Source organism: Carica papaya, chromosome 4 (genome assembly GCF_054855325.1).
Source record: "Carica papaya isolate Zhongbai chromosome 4, ASM5485532v1, whole genome shotgun sequence".
NCBI lineage: Eukaryota > Viridiplantae > Streptophyta > Magnoliopsida > Brassicales > Caricaceae > Carica > Carica papaya.
Window position 1 is genome coordinate 5,752,797 of NC_142312.1, and position 16,789 is coordinate 5,769,585.

At 36.9% G+C, this 16,789-nt stretch overlaps 1 protein-coding gene across 1 annotated transcript; it reads right to left on the bottom strand.

Annotated features, from left to right (window-relative positions):
* Positions 1–1,159: 1,159 nt before the first annotated feature.
* On the bottom strand, positions 1,160–4,299 carry LOC110817546 (protein cornichon homolog 4). Its single transcript, XM_022046140.2, has 4 exons — positions 3,881–4,299; positions 2,628–2,809; positions 1,584–1,706; positions 1,160–1,489 (listed from the first exon to the last, which is right to left on the bottom strand). The coding sequence occupies exons 1-4, from the start codon at positions 3,950–3,952 to the stop codon at positions 1,453–1,455; spliced, it is 414 nt and encodes a 137-aa protein (XP_021901832.1). The 5' UTR covers positions 3,953–4,299; the 3' UTR covers positions 1,160–1,452.
* Positions 4,300–16,789: the final 12,490 nt, after the last annotated feature.

A 16,789-nucleotide genomic window follows, 5' to 3' on the forward strand; every position in this document is an offset into this window, starting at 1 on the left:
AATTAATTATTTATATGATTTTTTTTTATAATAAAAAAAAAATTCTGGACCGATTTTCGATCCCTGAGTATTACATAAATACAATTTGTTGAAGGTTAGATTTTTTATATAATAATTTTCTATTAACATAAATTGGCAATAGATCAAGTTAAGAAAAGCATTCTAATAAGGACAAATTCTCTTCATTAGAGGTTATGGTGGCAAGTTAGAAATAACATGAGTAAACACATCTGAAATGATAAGTGAATGCCCTCACAAGTTGGAAATCGAGTTTGATCGCCAAGACCATATGTTAGCCTATCTTATTATTGTCTCGGACTTAATGTGTTCTCATACTCCAAATTAGAGAGCTGCAATTATATGAAACATTTTTCACTCAATTAAAATAGAAAAATTCTGAGTATCCACACAGTAAAAAATCGCCTCTAGATAAATTTTTTTAGAGTTTCTCTAATAATATAATATCTAATAAAATTTACTGTAAAAAACAATCGAAATATAAGTTATGATTAAATATAATATTGACTATATGATAAAATTGATAACAAAAAAGAATAAAAATTATATAACAATAAAAAAATTATTTTACAATTATTTGAATAATATTAAATATTTTCTAAAATTTATTCTAATAACTTAAATGATTTATTTTGATTTATTCTATTTATTTTTTAGGTATAAATATTATTTTAAAAATATTTTAATTTTTAAGATTTAAAAAATTTATAAGAATTATAAAATTATTAGTAATAAATAACTACTGTGTTTATTATAAAAATATTAAATTAATGAATTATTTTTCTTGAGAAATAAATTAATAAAATTAGAAAACATAAACCTACTAAGTATAATAACTAAAATTTCGTTTTTACTCTTTACATCTACTTCCAACTTATGACTCCACTATTATTAAAAGCTTCAAATGCTAAAAACATATTCAATTTTTATTTTGAAACACTTTTGATTAGACTTGTGCGTTCTTAGTATAAAAATAGAAGCTGAAATTCAACAAAAGAGACAAAGCATTCTAAATACTTATGTTACCAAATGTGAAGATTGTTTGAAGATTAACTCAGATATTACATAAATAGTCTGGAGCAACCTCTTATATGCTTTACCCTTGTTTCTAATCAAATGGCAAAACTAGTGGCACTTTAGATAAAAAAAAATGCTGTGATTACATTCCCATCACCTCAAAGTTCCAAGGCAAGAAAAATGATCAAGAATGACAATGCCACATAACAGCATTTGATCCTCGATAAGCTCTACGAAGATACAAAAGCTTGTTTTTGCTTCAATTGATTAACAGGAAATCCGTAATCATACAACCGTGTAAATAAACTATCAGTCACGGCAGATGCCACATAGAATAATGCAGCAACGTAGCGTGACGAGCTGATCAGTTTGGCACTAAATGCTCCTTGACGAGCCATCAATCATGCAACAACATACTCATTCGTCTTCTTCTGATAAGGCACAATAAATCATCCTAGCAGACAAACACAAAGGCTAAAGTTATATTACGTACTATGATTGGAAAACTAAGACATGAATTGTTTAAAATGCAGGCAAGTGAATCATACCAGAATATGGAAATAAATAGAAGGATAATAATATAAGCAAGTTTGAAAAGCCGTTTCTTCTTTTCCCGATTGAGCAAATTGAATATCTCTGTCACATCTACCAAGTGCTGTCTTGATGTGTAGCTGAGAACAAGTAGAGAGAAAAAAAAATCAAGAACAGTCACCCCTTTTTGTTTTCAAAGAAATTGACCTGGCAAATTACAGATTATATGTATCCAAGCATCTCATGGCTCTGAAGAAAATGTCAATATGATAGATTTGCTAGATCCATTGGCTCTACACCTTTCAAGTTAACTTTAGAACTGACTTGACATTCTTTTATTCGTAGGACTATCAGATACCTCCAACTTGTTGGGATGAATCAATGTCCTCGTCTGAAATCTCAAATAAAGTTTCCTCAACAAACCCTTACTAGGGCAATTCAACTCCTCCATCTTAGCCTCCCCATCTATACTACCCCTCAGTTACCAACAAAAGAATAAAACCATCTTTTCCTCATCTAATTAGATATGTTGTGGTTTCTAGACAAATCGTAATCATGCTTTGTTTTCCTAGCAATTTTTCTGCTTCATTTTATATTAAAATTATAGAAAAAGAACTGAGTTATTTCTCTGCTGCAAATCTTAGCAGCGCAGGAGCTCTAGAGAAGGGTTAATGTAGGCCGACTTGACTCTATCATTGAAGTGCAAGTGGAGCAGCACATGCTACGATAAATGAGTGAGGCTTGAACATGTAGAAAGCCCCAAAAACTTCAGAATTGAGTCAATACCTCAAACATCTTATCAAGAGCCATAGGACATTTACCAATCCAACTAGGTGATAACACACAGGACATCAATCAAATGACTGTACAAATTAGATATTCCTAGCTAGCAAGGATTCTATATCAACAAGGGACAATCTCACTCCCTGTGATAAGTGAGGATTGAACTTGACTCCAAGCCAGTGACATATAAAATGGATTTTTCACACTCAGATTGCCATAGCCATGTTAAAACAGATAAGATAATACTTCAGTAGAATAACCAGTTCAGGAAAACTTACAGTCTCACATTGTAGTACAGGTATGGCACACATAATAGTGACATGAACCAGTGTCCTGTTATAAGATAGAAGAAACAGAGAACTCCTTCTACTATGAATTCTGGCAAAACCACCTTGTTTATTCTAGATGACGAGTCATATGGGTTGATATAATCAAACTCTAGATCTGCCAAGCACATAAGCTGCAAATTCATTCAAGAGTTAAACTTTCCATCCACAGACTATTATACTGGATTAACAAGCACTTATTACTACGTGCGTACATGTTATTCCTAGATCTTCGTTTAAGTAAGAAGCTTGAGATATGTCAACCATATGAATAACCAAGATGTAAATACCACATTTCCAATACATGCATTGCTCACACCTAGCCAGTGAATTTATTGTATGAGGTGATTGAACACTGTGGTTCCAGTATATCCATGGTAAACACATTAGATAATCTTATAGACAACAAGAAATAATCTTCGTATAAAATATTAACTTGCCAAAAAAAATTTATCTTAGAAGGGTCAACATCCTCAGCAAGGCTCCTGAGTCACTTACAAAATGATAATTGCTGGAATGTATCCCCTTGATAGGACACAGGGCAATATGCTGACTCAGCAATGTATTTAAGTCAAAATTGAATTACTCAATTCTGTCCGAGTTTTTTCCTTTATAGTTGAAAACGCTAGCAAAAAGGCAATTCGGGAAAAACTCAGCAAATTCCAGAGGCTTTATTTACCCCTTTTCTTGTTAACTACAAGAAAGCAAAGACTTCCGGGAGTTTCAAATATGTCCCCAGGGATTCTTTGAAGTCAAAATTTTAACCCCAGCCAACTTACAATTTGAATCTAACATTGTTTTAAGAAAGAGATCAAGAGCCAGGGGAGGCATGGCTCAGATATAGCAACGAAGTCCGAACAATTTATGATAAACAAACTCAGAGAAATTTATCAAAACTAACTTGTTTCTTAAATTGACTAATAATTTGTATTATTTTGCAGCTACGCTGAACACTGCATACAGCCTTTTGGTTCTCAAACTCTAAAACGCATAGCTAAATGTAATCAGGAACTCAACAAGAAAAACAGAAGGAAAAAAATCCGTGATTTTGCCTTGGTTATGAAATTAATGAATTGAAAAAGGTGTACGTATATATATATTAACCCATAAGAACTTACAAAATATGCCCATAATTAAAATAAAATATGAGTAATCAGTAGATTATGATACAGAGAGAAAATCTAGGGTTTTGATGGGAAGAAAACCTGGTAAACGACGATGACGAGTAGCGAAATAAGCAAGAAGAAGGAAATCAACCATATTATGAGATCTCCCATGCTCTTCCTCCTCCTCCTCCTCCTCCTCCTCCTTTAGTCACTTATCTCTTTCCCTCTCTTCCGATTTCGCCTTACAATTTCGAGTTTCCTTTGCAAGCACGGAAAAAAGGAGGAAAAGGTAGGAAAGAATGAAGGAAAGGGAAGGAAAGCGACAGAAAGGGAAAGAAGAAGGATTCTGCAGCTTAGGAAGGACGGAAGAAGGATTCTGCAGCTTGGGAAGGACGATAAGCATCCAGGATTCAACTGTTCAGTCCCGTTTCCGAGCTTAGAACTTGAAAGTCGAAGCTTGACCCCAACGGTTAAAGGAAATTCCGAAGCTCCATCAATGTAGTAACGTAGGTTCTTTTTTTAATTTAAACAAAAATTAAAAAACTAATGGATAAATTTTATACATACCTGAAATTTTTATATTACATATTTTTTATTATGTAGACTGAATAGGAAAATTTTTATCTTAAAAAAGAAATTACATGGCGAAGTTACAAAAATTGGAATCGGCTTCAACAAGTAAACACTTGAATGAACGTATAAAGCAAAAATTCATGCATAAAATTAGTTAAAGAAAATGTTAGAGATAGTCATGGGAGATGAGTAAGTTTATGTACAACATAAGCTTGGTGATGCTTTGGCTCTTGAGATCTTTGGCATCCTCGGAAACTTCAAGCTTAGTTTTGTTTTAAGTATTAAGAAATTGATCGTTGAAGCTAATTCTTCTTACTTTAAACAACTATTATACAGATGATTCATCTATAATACTTCATATTTTAATTCTATTATTTATATTCATAATTTTTTTTTATAACGATTAAGATTGTAACGGCCCCAGAATTTTAAAATGAAATATGTGTATTAAAAAGGTCAAATGCGGAACCGTAATAAAAATTTTGATTAACATCCCTTATACTAAAACCAAAAACGTGCTCAAAGTATAAAAGAACAAATTAACTAAAAGAGAAACTCGAAAATAAAAACTATAAATATAACTACGGAGTCTTCAGGCGTCCCCTTCGCCGTCTTCCTGCGGAACGGGCTCGGGAACAATGTCTTCCTGGTATGAAATGATTAAATAAAGAATGAGCTACACCAGCCCAGTAAAGACATCACACTATCTCACCGCCACGGAGGTAAAGGTGGGTAGAAAACACAAAAAGACCAATGGAGCATAATTTATAACAAATTCTTTTATCAATAATAAAATCCTTTACTGTCCACTTACCTCGGTGAAATTCATAAAACAACATACAAAAGCAATAACATTCTCATCATCATGAAATCATATGAACTGTATAACATAATACTTATCACGCATTTTGCATTTCAATCATTACACAACATATTTTTCCTCATTTATCAGCCTACTAGTATCCATGGGGATCCATAGGGGTCCCGCTACCTGTGAACCCTTAACACTTGTAATCAAATTCCAGGGCCGTCCCCATATCCCGTCCGGTATGGGCGCAAAAACTATAAACCTCAATACCCCGTCCGGTATGAGGGTGAAACGGGCCGTCCCTATACCCCGTCCGGTATGGACACCAAAACACATAAGGTCCCTATACCCCGTTCGGTATGAGAGACCACAATCCCGGTAGGATTTTCTACGGACCCGGTCCGTCCACCATCTCCCAGGATGTTTAGTCAGGCTGACCACATTATACAATTATCAATTTACATAACTTTTTATTCCCCTTTTTCCTCAGTCAGCATCATCAAATCACACACAAACAAGTAAACCAATAATTTATGCCAAACAAGACAACATACAACATCGGGTTCTCAGTCATTCAACCCATAATAAATAAAACAGCGATATATGCACACGAAACTATGAAATGAAAACATCAGACCTCATACTGCATTGAAAACTGTAAAATAGAACAAACAGCAACTGACCGACAAATACACTAGACTCGGGCTCCATTAGCAACCTTAAACAATTTCACAGAGCTATTGATTCATGAAATACCTTTTTATCATTTATTGCACTTTAATACCGTGATAGGAAATAGGGTGAGGGGTCCTTACTTGTTTCGGGGTCCGAATACGGCTATACAGTGAGCCTACAGGCTGTCCCTAATTTTTTCTGAATTTTTTTCGGGGAACTGAAACGCACTACTGGTACCTGCACGTGTCCCAAAAATTCCAAATTAGACCCAGGGACCCTTTCGGCCAATATCGCAATTTCGGCACGGCGGCTCTGCCGTGCTCCGGCGACGGCGCCGCCGCAAGCGGCGGCGATTCGCCTCGAGTTGGCCGTTTTCGGTCGTTTCCAGCCGAATTCGGCCACACTTGCATCGGTCCCTGCGATAAAACAACCCTAGGGCCCTCGGGGGGCCAAAAAATTACAAAAAATCGAAGCTTACCGGCGGCGGTGCTCTCGAGTGCGGCGGCTCTCCGACGAGGTTCGTGTTTTGGTGATTTGGCTCCAATCAACCTGTAGAGAAAAGAATGGTGATCACGGTGATATAAAAATTGTATCAAACGGAGGCCGGGAAGGGCCTCATCGGAGGCAAAAATCGAGGAGGGGCGCGACGGCGCCGCTGGGTTTCGGCCGTGTTTTTCGGCCGTTTAGCCGGGATTTTGGCTCTGATTTGGCCACAGGGGAACTCAGCATTGAAAAACGAGCTGGGAGTATGAAATTTACCTCGATCGGTGGTCAGAAAACTCCCCGGTGCGGCAGCGGGTGGCGGCGGCCGGCTCCTCCGGCGTCTGGTTCGTCTTCTCCGGCGAGGGCTGGCGGCTAGGGTTTTTGTGGTTAGGTGTGGGGGGTTTATTTATACCCTTTGCCTTTTAATCACAGCCGTCCATCTTGATTAAATCTGGGTCGTCCGTACTTGATTGAATCTGAACCGTCCGTGCGCGTGCATCTGGGCCGTCCGTGCGCACGCTTGATCTGGGCCGTCCGATCGCGCGCATGCGGATCACCCACGTGGCCCGTTCCCGGGTCGGCGTGGCCTTGCCATGCAGCAGGTCCTGGTTGGCCAGGGCTGCTGACTGGGCCGCTGACGTGGCTGCTGACGTGGCGCTGACGAGGCACAATTTTTCTAAATTGTATTTTGACCCCCGGTTTCCGATTTTCTTTTCAAAAATACCCACAGAATCCTAATTTTCACCCCTTTTTTCCAAAATCAATTTCAATTAAATCCAAATAATATTTTTACCTAATTTTATCATTATTATTATTTTTTATTTTTATTAAATTATAAAAGAAACTAAATAAAAAAAATTAATAATAACAAAAATAAAAATTATAAAATTAGTGGGTGTTACAAAGATGTTCATGTTAGTTATATTCATCGTTAAAGTAGTATCTTCTTGATGAGTTAAAGAGATTGTTTTATATCGATCACTGTAATACATCCTGCGCTAATCTTTTTAGACTTAATCTCTCTACTTTGTTTGTTTGCTTTGTTTTCTTCTATTTTATATATATAAAAAAATATTTGTTTGAACATGGTTGATTTACATAAAATATTTCATACTTTGTAATTAAGATATTAAGGTCCCTCCTATGTGTCATAAGTAGACTAATTATTGAGCATAACTCAATTTTATAAATCATATCAGTAGTTACCTGAAAATTCATTATTTAGTATAGAAGAAATAATATCGTATGATTTTATATTATGAATTATTAACCATAAGAGTTCATGACTACATGTAAGAGAAAATAACTTTTTTCCTACAATGAATTATCTGTATGTCATTTGATCATATTAAATTAAGTTATGAATTTGTGATTTGACATTATCCAATACTCTCTCATATAAGTACAACGGACAAAAAAAAAATCTAGGCATAGAATTTGTTAATTAAAAACTTATTCTCTTAAAAAAAACATTTCAAATTCTTATAGGAATTATAACATATTATTATATGTCAATCATGGTTTATGAATTCAATATAATGTTTGAAATACCCCCATTCATTGATTTTCACCACTTTACCGATCTAATTAATAATAAACTTGAAGAAACAAAGCACAAATACTTTTAATGGAACACCCTCAACCAAAATCTTCATGTCAAATTCATATTTTTCAACCTCGTAACTCCAGAATTTAAAGGAAGTAAATCACTTCTTGGAAACTTATTTGCCAGCGAAACAACTTTCTTCATCTCCTGTTCTAAAATACTATAAAATTTCCTCGCATAAATTGCAGATTCTCTTCCTGAAACATCTGCATCCAAGTTTTTCTTAAATTTACCTAATAACACAAGTCTGCAACCATTTATACTTCTTTTCTCATTACTTAAATGACGAGATATTTCTAGTAAACTTGTCACAACAATTATTTCCAGAGTTTTCAAACGATTGAAAATCTTTAGTGCAAATTAATTTCATTTTCGTTGCTTTTTGATCACATGCCTCCATTATGACAACTACTTCTTCCCAACACAGCCTCTTTTGAACTCAAGCTCCTATTTTTCTACCCTTCTAACAATGGTGCTTGATTCACATGTTTTTCAAGTTGTTTAATCAAGTTCTTCTAATCTTTGCTCACCGAGTTTTTTACAAGGATTCTCCCACCACCCCTCCCCCTCCCCCTCCCCAAGTAATGCATCATTTGCGAGACTCACTACTCTTTTAACTTCAACAACTTCGTCACAATGTGCAAAAGTAAGGAAGGTGATTCTCACATGCCTTATTTTCTAGAGAGGAAGACACTCTTTACTAGTCAATAATTTCATGAACCTAATCAACAAACACGGACAACTCTAACACATAAAGAATATTTTCCTAAACTTCAAGTGGTTCGAGGAGTTTATATATCAATTTAATCTTAAAGTTCAATTAATGAGATTAATTAAACTTCATTAACAAATAAAGAACATTTTCAATTACTCCCACATAAAAAACATTTTTAATAACTCCCACTACAACATTAATACTGATGTTCATGGAATCAAGTGGTGGAGTCAAGGTCAAAAACTTGGTGACTTTACTAATCTTGGTGCTCATAGTAAAAAAGAAAAAAGAAAAAAGAAAAAAAAATGCTTCTAATGGGTGTAATGTAATTTTACTATAATTTTGAAGAATTCAATATTTCTTTTTTGTAGTTGTAATACCCGGGCCCGTAATTTGGTTCAGGATTAATTTTAGCATTAAAAAAATGTATAAAAATCAATTTTTGAAATTTATAAATTTTAATTTAATATGAAATTATAGAAAAAATAAGTTGATGATGAAATTGAAAATAATTTTGAAAAAAAATGAGTGAAAATTTGGGTTCGGATGATATTTTTTTAAAAAAATCAGAAACTGGGGGTCAAAACGCAATTTAAAAAAATTGTGTCACGTAGGACTGCTCAGTCAGCGGTCTCAACGAACCGGAGCGCGCCGCATGGCAAGATACACTGACTTGGCGCCATGCAGGAGTCTACACTGGCGATCCGCGTGCCCCGCAATCGGACGGCCCAGAAGCGTTCTCGCGTGTGTGGACAGTCCGGATCTGTTCCCTCCTCAAGCGCGATCAGACAGTCACGATTAAACGTAATGAACTGTCCAGATTCGTTCCCTCCTTAAACGCGATTGGACGATCGAGATCAAATCGTGATGAACGGTCCGTATTCTTCTTTAAACGTGATCAGACGGTCGAGATCAAATGCAATAAACAGTCTAGATTAACGTGAGATGGGTACAAATATTTCGCATAACACCGAACTCAAACCCTACCCGCCAGCTTCTCGCCGAAGAAAAAGAACCAGTCGATAGAGAAGAGAGCTAACCGCCAAAAAAGATAAAAATTCTCCTATCTGCTCGGAATTTAATTTCGAGCACCCTCATGGACAAATCAGAGCAAAAGGAATCCCGGGTGAGTTGAAAATCGCAGGCAAAGCCCGATGATTCCGTTGCGAGAGAAACCTCGCTACTACATCCGATGAGCCCTATCCTGTTTTCTGTTTCATACAATTTTTTCACTATTGAGTTCACCATTCTGTTTTTTACAAGCTGACCTAAGAAAAATGCTCAGCCGCGAAGATGAGTCGGCAGAGCCGCCGCATCGAAAAATTCCACCGCCAGTAGATTTTTAATTTTTTTTACTTTTTTTGGCCAACTGAGATCTCCTAACGTATTTTTTCGCATCGATGGATATAAAACTGATCGAAATCGGTCAAAATAGCCTAAAAATGGTCAGCCGAGGCAAATCACTGGCGCAGGCGACAGTGCCGTCATCGGAGCATGACGGTACCGCCGTGCTAAAATTTCGAAATTGGCCTAAAAAGATTTTTAACACTGGAATACCAGTAGGTAAATGAAAAGGGAAACATATTGTTTTTACTTACTTGAATATGAAATTAGAATGTTATTTGAGTTATTCTCTCTATAGGTTGATTTTAGAAATCTCGCAACTGTAAATATATGCAATAAAAGGTTTTCCTTATGATAAATGAATTTACTTAAATCAAGAGATTCATTGATTGTTTTTATGATTTTTACTAACATTTACTTTCTGTATCGTGAGTAGTGTGATATTCTTACTGAGTTTGTATAGCTCACCCTTTCATTAATTATTTCATATCAAGAGGATCAAGACCCAGATCTCGATTAATAAGAGGGTTATGAATAGTTCCCCACCCGGACTCCCTTTAAAACCTAGTGAATGTCATCCTAGAATACTCAGTCATTTACCATTATTTATTTCTTTGATTTTCATTTATTCTTTTAGAATGGACATTCGCATAACCTTATTGAGCATTTTAAATTATTGTGTAAAAAATGTAAATCCTAAATTCTATTATTTCGCCTCCGCATTTAATTTATGACTTTATTTTCTTGTAAGTTCTGAGTCTTTACAGTTGATATCAGAGCTGCGTTCCTCAGAACCATTCGTTACACAAAGATTTAAAAACACCAAATACGAACTATCACCCAACCCTTCATTGTGAAAAATAAGTACAAAGACACGAGTAGATGAGGTCCCTTACTGAACAAGGCAGCCCGAGACGGGTTGTTTCAAGAGGATGTCGATCGGCTCTTTGAGATTTTAGAAAGACTCATCTCTGCCCAGTAGGTCAGGGAAGAGAGGAGGGAACTGTTTAACCTTCCACTACTTCTACAATATGAGTCACTCCTACAATGAGAGGATCTAATGCCACCTCGATGTAACCTTGCTCCACTGTCGTATCATCTGACATTGTCACAATACAATTTAGAGCCCCTACTGTATCATCCGGCAACATTACAGGTTCATCCGGTCCCTCCCCAGCAACATCTAGCCCCTCTTCCACAGGATTCCATTTCACCTATGATGGACCTGATAGAGATTAACATAGGAGACCTTGATGTATTTCTAAAAATGAACCGGTTAACGGCGTATCATGCCACCGTGGATTGTTTCCACGAGAAAAATTGTATTTAAGCCTACTAACGAAGAATTATTTATAAGCTAATAAAAGTTTTGAATATTATTTCCTCATAGCACTTTAACTTGGTTGTGTTCTCTACACAGGGCATACTTAAGAAAGAAATTTGTATTCAAGAGATTATGATAGTCCGAGACTTCCCGAATATGTTTCCTAATGAACTTTTCAGACTACAAGTGGACAGAGAAGTTAAATTCACCATAAATCTTCAGCTAGGTACCAAGCCTATCTCAGTTACCCCCTACTGCATGAGCCATGTTGAGATAGAAGAGCTGAGGAAACAGATCAATAAACTGCAAGATAGTGGGTTCATATGATATAGTGTGTCCTTTGGGGTATTGGAGTCATATTTGCAAGAAATGGAGATGGGATATTAATGTTATGCATTGATTACAGGAGACTGAACAGGATCATGATCAAGAATAAATACCCACTCCCTAGGATCGATGACCTTTTTGATCAGTTACATGGTGCCTAGGTCTTCTCCAAAATAGACATGCGTTCAGGTTACCATAAGATAAAGATTAAAGTAGAAGACATTCACAAAATAGCTTTTCGAACTAGGTACGAACACTATGAGTTCCTGGTCATGTCATTTGGACTAACCAACGCACCAGTCATCTTTATGAATTTGATGAACAGGATTTTCAGACAATTTCTGGATCTGTTCATCATTGTATTTATCAATGATATCTTGATCTATTCGGAAAATAGAGAGGAACATGTTCATTATCTAACTCAGGTTTTGCAGGTTAATAGAGAAAAGAAGTTGTATGCAAAGTTGAGTAAGTGTGGGTGATGGCTCGAGTATACTACCTTCCTAGGGCACATCATATCAAGGGATGGAGTGTTAGTAAACTCTGAAAAAGTTGAGACAGTGCTCGGTTGGAAGAAATTGATCTCAATCAAGGAGACTCGTAGCTTTCTAGGGATGATAAATTATTACCACAGATTTATGGAAGAATTTTCTAGCCTATCTGCTTTTTGACTCGGCTCACAAAGAAGAATGTCAAGTTTGAGTGGAACGAGAACTGTGAAATGAGCTTTTAGAACTAAAGAAACAGTTGACTACTGCACCTGTGTTGGCCTTAGCGAGTGGAACAAGTAGATATACAGTTTATAGTGATGCCTCATACCTAGGGTTGTATTGTGTTCTGATGCAGCATGGGAATGTCATAGCCTATGGGTCTAGGCAGTTGAAGAGTAGTGAGAAAAACTACTCTACCCATGACTTAGAACTTGTCGGATTATCCATGCCTTGAAGACTTTCCATCATTACTTGTATGGAGAGACTTTTCATATCTATACTGATCAGAAGAGCTTGAAACACAAATTCACTCATAAGGATATCAACATACATCAGAGATGATGGATAAAACTCCTCAATGACTACGATTGCAATATATTGTATCACCCGAGCCAGGATAATATGGTAGTCAATGTACTCAGCAAAAAAAGTGAAGGTATATTAACTTACCCAATAATTTCAAAATGCAGGGTAATAGGGGCCGCACAACAGGTACGACTTCAGGACCTAAAGAGAGTTGCATGTTTGGCCTACTTGATTGTTCAACCTGAGTTGATCCAGAGAATAAAGGAAGCTCAATCCGCTGATTCTACCCTAGTAGCTCCCAGAAAAGATGCAGAACAAGGAGTAAATTCATAATTTCGAGTTTCTGCTGATGGATTGCTCAGATTTCAGGGTAAAATATGTGTTCTATGTGACAGTGAGCTGAAAATAGACATCATGACAGAGGCTCATAGCTCAAAGTTTGTCATACATCCTCAAAGCACCAAAATGTATCAAAAAATGCGATCCCAATTTTTGTGGAACGAGATCAAAAGAGAGGTGGCCAATTTTGTTTCCAAATGTCTGGTGTATCAGTAGGTCAAGGTAGAGAATCAATGCCTAGGCGGGCTACTTTAACTATTACTGATTCCGGAATGGAAGTGGGAACACATCACCATGGATTTCGTAATAAATTTGGCTAGGGCACGCTAGGGACATGATTTCATTTGGGTAATTGTTGACTAGCTTACAAAGTCCTCTCACTTCTTGGCCATCAAGATGACCAACCCCTTAGACAAGTTAACAAAAATGTATATCCGGAAGATAGTTAGCTTACATGGAGTACTAGTGACAGTAGTATCCGACAGGGACCTCAAGTTCACTTCTCGGTTCTCGTTTAGTTTTTAGCAAGCTATGGGAATAAAACTGTCTCTTAGTACCGCATTCCACTCTCAGACTGATGAACAATCAGAAAGGACAATAAGCACAATAGAGGATATACTTCGAACTTGTGTTCTTGACTTCAGGAGCCATTGGTGTAATACCCGAAATTAATTTTAAATATTTAAAATTAATATATAAAATTTAATTTTTTAGTTTATGAATTTTTATTTAATGTAAAAATTTGAAAAAAATAGGTGGAGCATAAAATTGAAAATAATTTTAGGAAAAATGCGTGAAAATTTGAGTTCTAAGGTGTTTTTAAAAGAAAAATCGGAAATTGGAATTAAAACATAATTTTAAAAAATGTGCCACGTAGGATTGCCCAATCAGCAGCCCCGACGAACCGGAGCGCACCCCGTGGCAAGGAACGCTAACACGGTCCCATGCGGGAGACCATGCTGTCAATCCGCGTGCCCGTTATCGGACAGTCTGGATCCATTCCCTCCTCAGTCGTGATTGGACGGTCGTGATTAAACACGACTAACGGCTAAGATTCATTCTCTTTTTAAATACGATCGTACAATTTAGATCAAATCGCGATGAACGGTCCAGATTTATTTCTTATTTAAACGCGATCGGACTGTTTAGATTAAATGTGATGGACAGTCCATAATAAAAAAAGACGGATATAAATACCTCACTTAACAGCAAACCCTAACCCGAGCTGCCAGCCCACCCCCCCTGGAGAAGAAGAACCAATCGCCGAGAAGGGAGCCGATCGTCGCCCCCCGCCGCGCCGGAGCCACCTCCGACCGCCAAAAAAGGTAAAAATTCCCTCAGTCGCTCAAAATTTGATTTTAAACACCCCATGACCAAATCAGAGCAAAATGATGGGTGGATGAGCCGAAAACTACAGGTAAAGCCTGGCGGCGGTGCCGCATAAAAAATAAAAAATCACCTCCGATGAGGCCTTTCCCGATTCACAATTTGTGAAATTTATCAACCATTGAATTCACCATTTTGTTTCCCACAGGTTGACTGAAGAAAAATTCCCAGCCGCGAAGGTGAGCCAGCGGAGCCACCGTATTGAAAAATTTCACTGTTAGTAAGCTTCTGTTTTTCGACTTTTTTTTGCTAACTCAGGCCCCTTAACATGTTTTCTCGCAGAGATGAGTACAAAACCGGCCGAAATCGGTCGAAACTGGCTAAAAAAAACCGGCGCGAGGAAAATTACCGTCACAGGCGGCGGTGCGGTCGCTGGAGCACGGTGGCACCACTGTGCCAGAATTCCAAAATTGGCCGAAAAGAATTTCTAACACCGATTTTAGATTTTTTAGGCTATTTTTAGGTACTTGTAGTGTGTTTTAATCTTCTAAGAAAAATTTAGGAAACTCGAGAACCGTTAATAGGCATAGCTGAAAGCTTAACTTTTCAGATATCGATTCAAGTAAGAATCCATCACCTTATTCTCTGTTATAGAATTAAAGTTTAATTATTAATAATATGGTATTTTGTGTAATTTAAAAAATATCCATAATTAATTATAGGTTGCTAATAGAGCTGGAATCGATTATTTATTACTGTTTGTCATGTTTTAACTTATTGTTTGATTCTACAGTTTTGAATGCATGATAATACACTAGAATTGATAAGATGATCCGGTTGTATTTTCTTGATGCATGTATTGCTTGTTTTATGTGATTACAGTTAAATTGTGAATATGAAAATTAAATGTGAACAAAAAATTGTTTGATTAAGTGAATGGATGAATGAGAGCCTTACTGGATATCTTGGAAGATGGTGAATGGACCGGGTATATAGGGAACCCGACCGTGAATGTTGCCTCATACCGAACGGGGTATCGAGGATTAGTATTTTAGTGTTCATATCGAAGGACGATATTTTTTTGGCACTCATACTGGAGGGGGTATTGGGACGATCGGTTAATGCAAAATATTGAATAAAGGTTCACGCGTAGTGGGGACATCCCTATGGACCCCTATGGATACCAGTAGACAGGTGAAAGAGAAAGTTGTTGTTCTGAATGTTTGAATATGAGATTATGATATTGGTTATGTTATTGCCTCTATAGGTCAGTTTTTAAAAATCTAGCTACGATAAGTATGCGGTAAATGATTTTATTTATGATAAATGAATTTACATAAATTAATAGCTCCATTAGTTGTTTTCATGATTTTTACCAACCTTTATTTCTGATCGGTGAGTAGTGTGACATTCTTACTGAACTAGTATAGTTCACTTTTTCATTAACCATTTCAGATCAAGAGAACGATGATACAGATCTTGATCCACAAGAGGGTTGCGAATAGAATATTCGACTGTTTACTTTTCCATTTATTTCTTGGATTTTTCGTTATTCTTTTAGAAGAGTCATTCTCGCAGCCCTGTTGGGTATTTTGAATTATTGTGTAAAAAATGTAAACTCTAACACTATTATTTTGCTTATGTATTCAAATTTAAAATTTATTTCTTTTTAAGTTCCAGGCCGTTATAGTTGTATCAAAGTCACGTTCCTCGAAATCATTCCTTAAACAAAATTCTTACGAAACACCAAAAATAATGGATTATCACTCAACCATTCCTTGTGAAATGCAGGTACAGATAAATGAGGAGAGGGAGACCCCCACTAAATTGAGCAGCCCGAGAGTGTTCACTTCAAGAGAATGTGGACTGACTATTTGAAATATTAGAGAGACTCATCGCTGCCTAACAGGCTTGGGAGGAAATGAGAGAGCTACTTGACCCTTCCCCACTGCCACAAGTCGAGCCACCCCTGCAGCAGAAGGATCTTGAGCCACCCTGGTATGACCCTACTCCTCCACGTTACCATCTAACACCACCACAATTTGATTCGGTGCCCCAATCGTATCATCCAACACTGCCACAGCATAATCTGATGCCTCCACCGTATCATCCAGTACCACCACAGTCATTCGGTCCATCCCCAGCACAATCCAGTCCCTCTCCCACAGGAACCAGTTCCTCCCATGATAGACTCAGACTACATTGAGAGGTTTATAAGACTAAACCCATCTACTTTTAAAGGGGTCCTCTTTTGAAGGTGCTGAGTACAAGTTAGCTAAGATAGAGAAGACTTTAAAGACTCTTAAGGTGATTCCTGAATAGAGAGTCATACTTTCCACCTACATGCTGGTGGGAGAGACATGTCGTTGATGCTAACTCAAGCAGGCCATCCTACCAATTTCAGTCACTTGGGAACAATTCTTGGTGGCCTTTAATGTAGAGTCCCTCCCATAGCACATCCGACATCTAAAA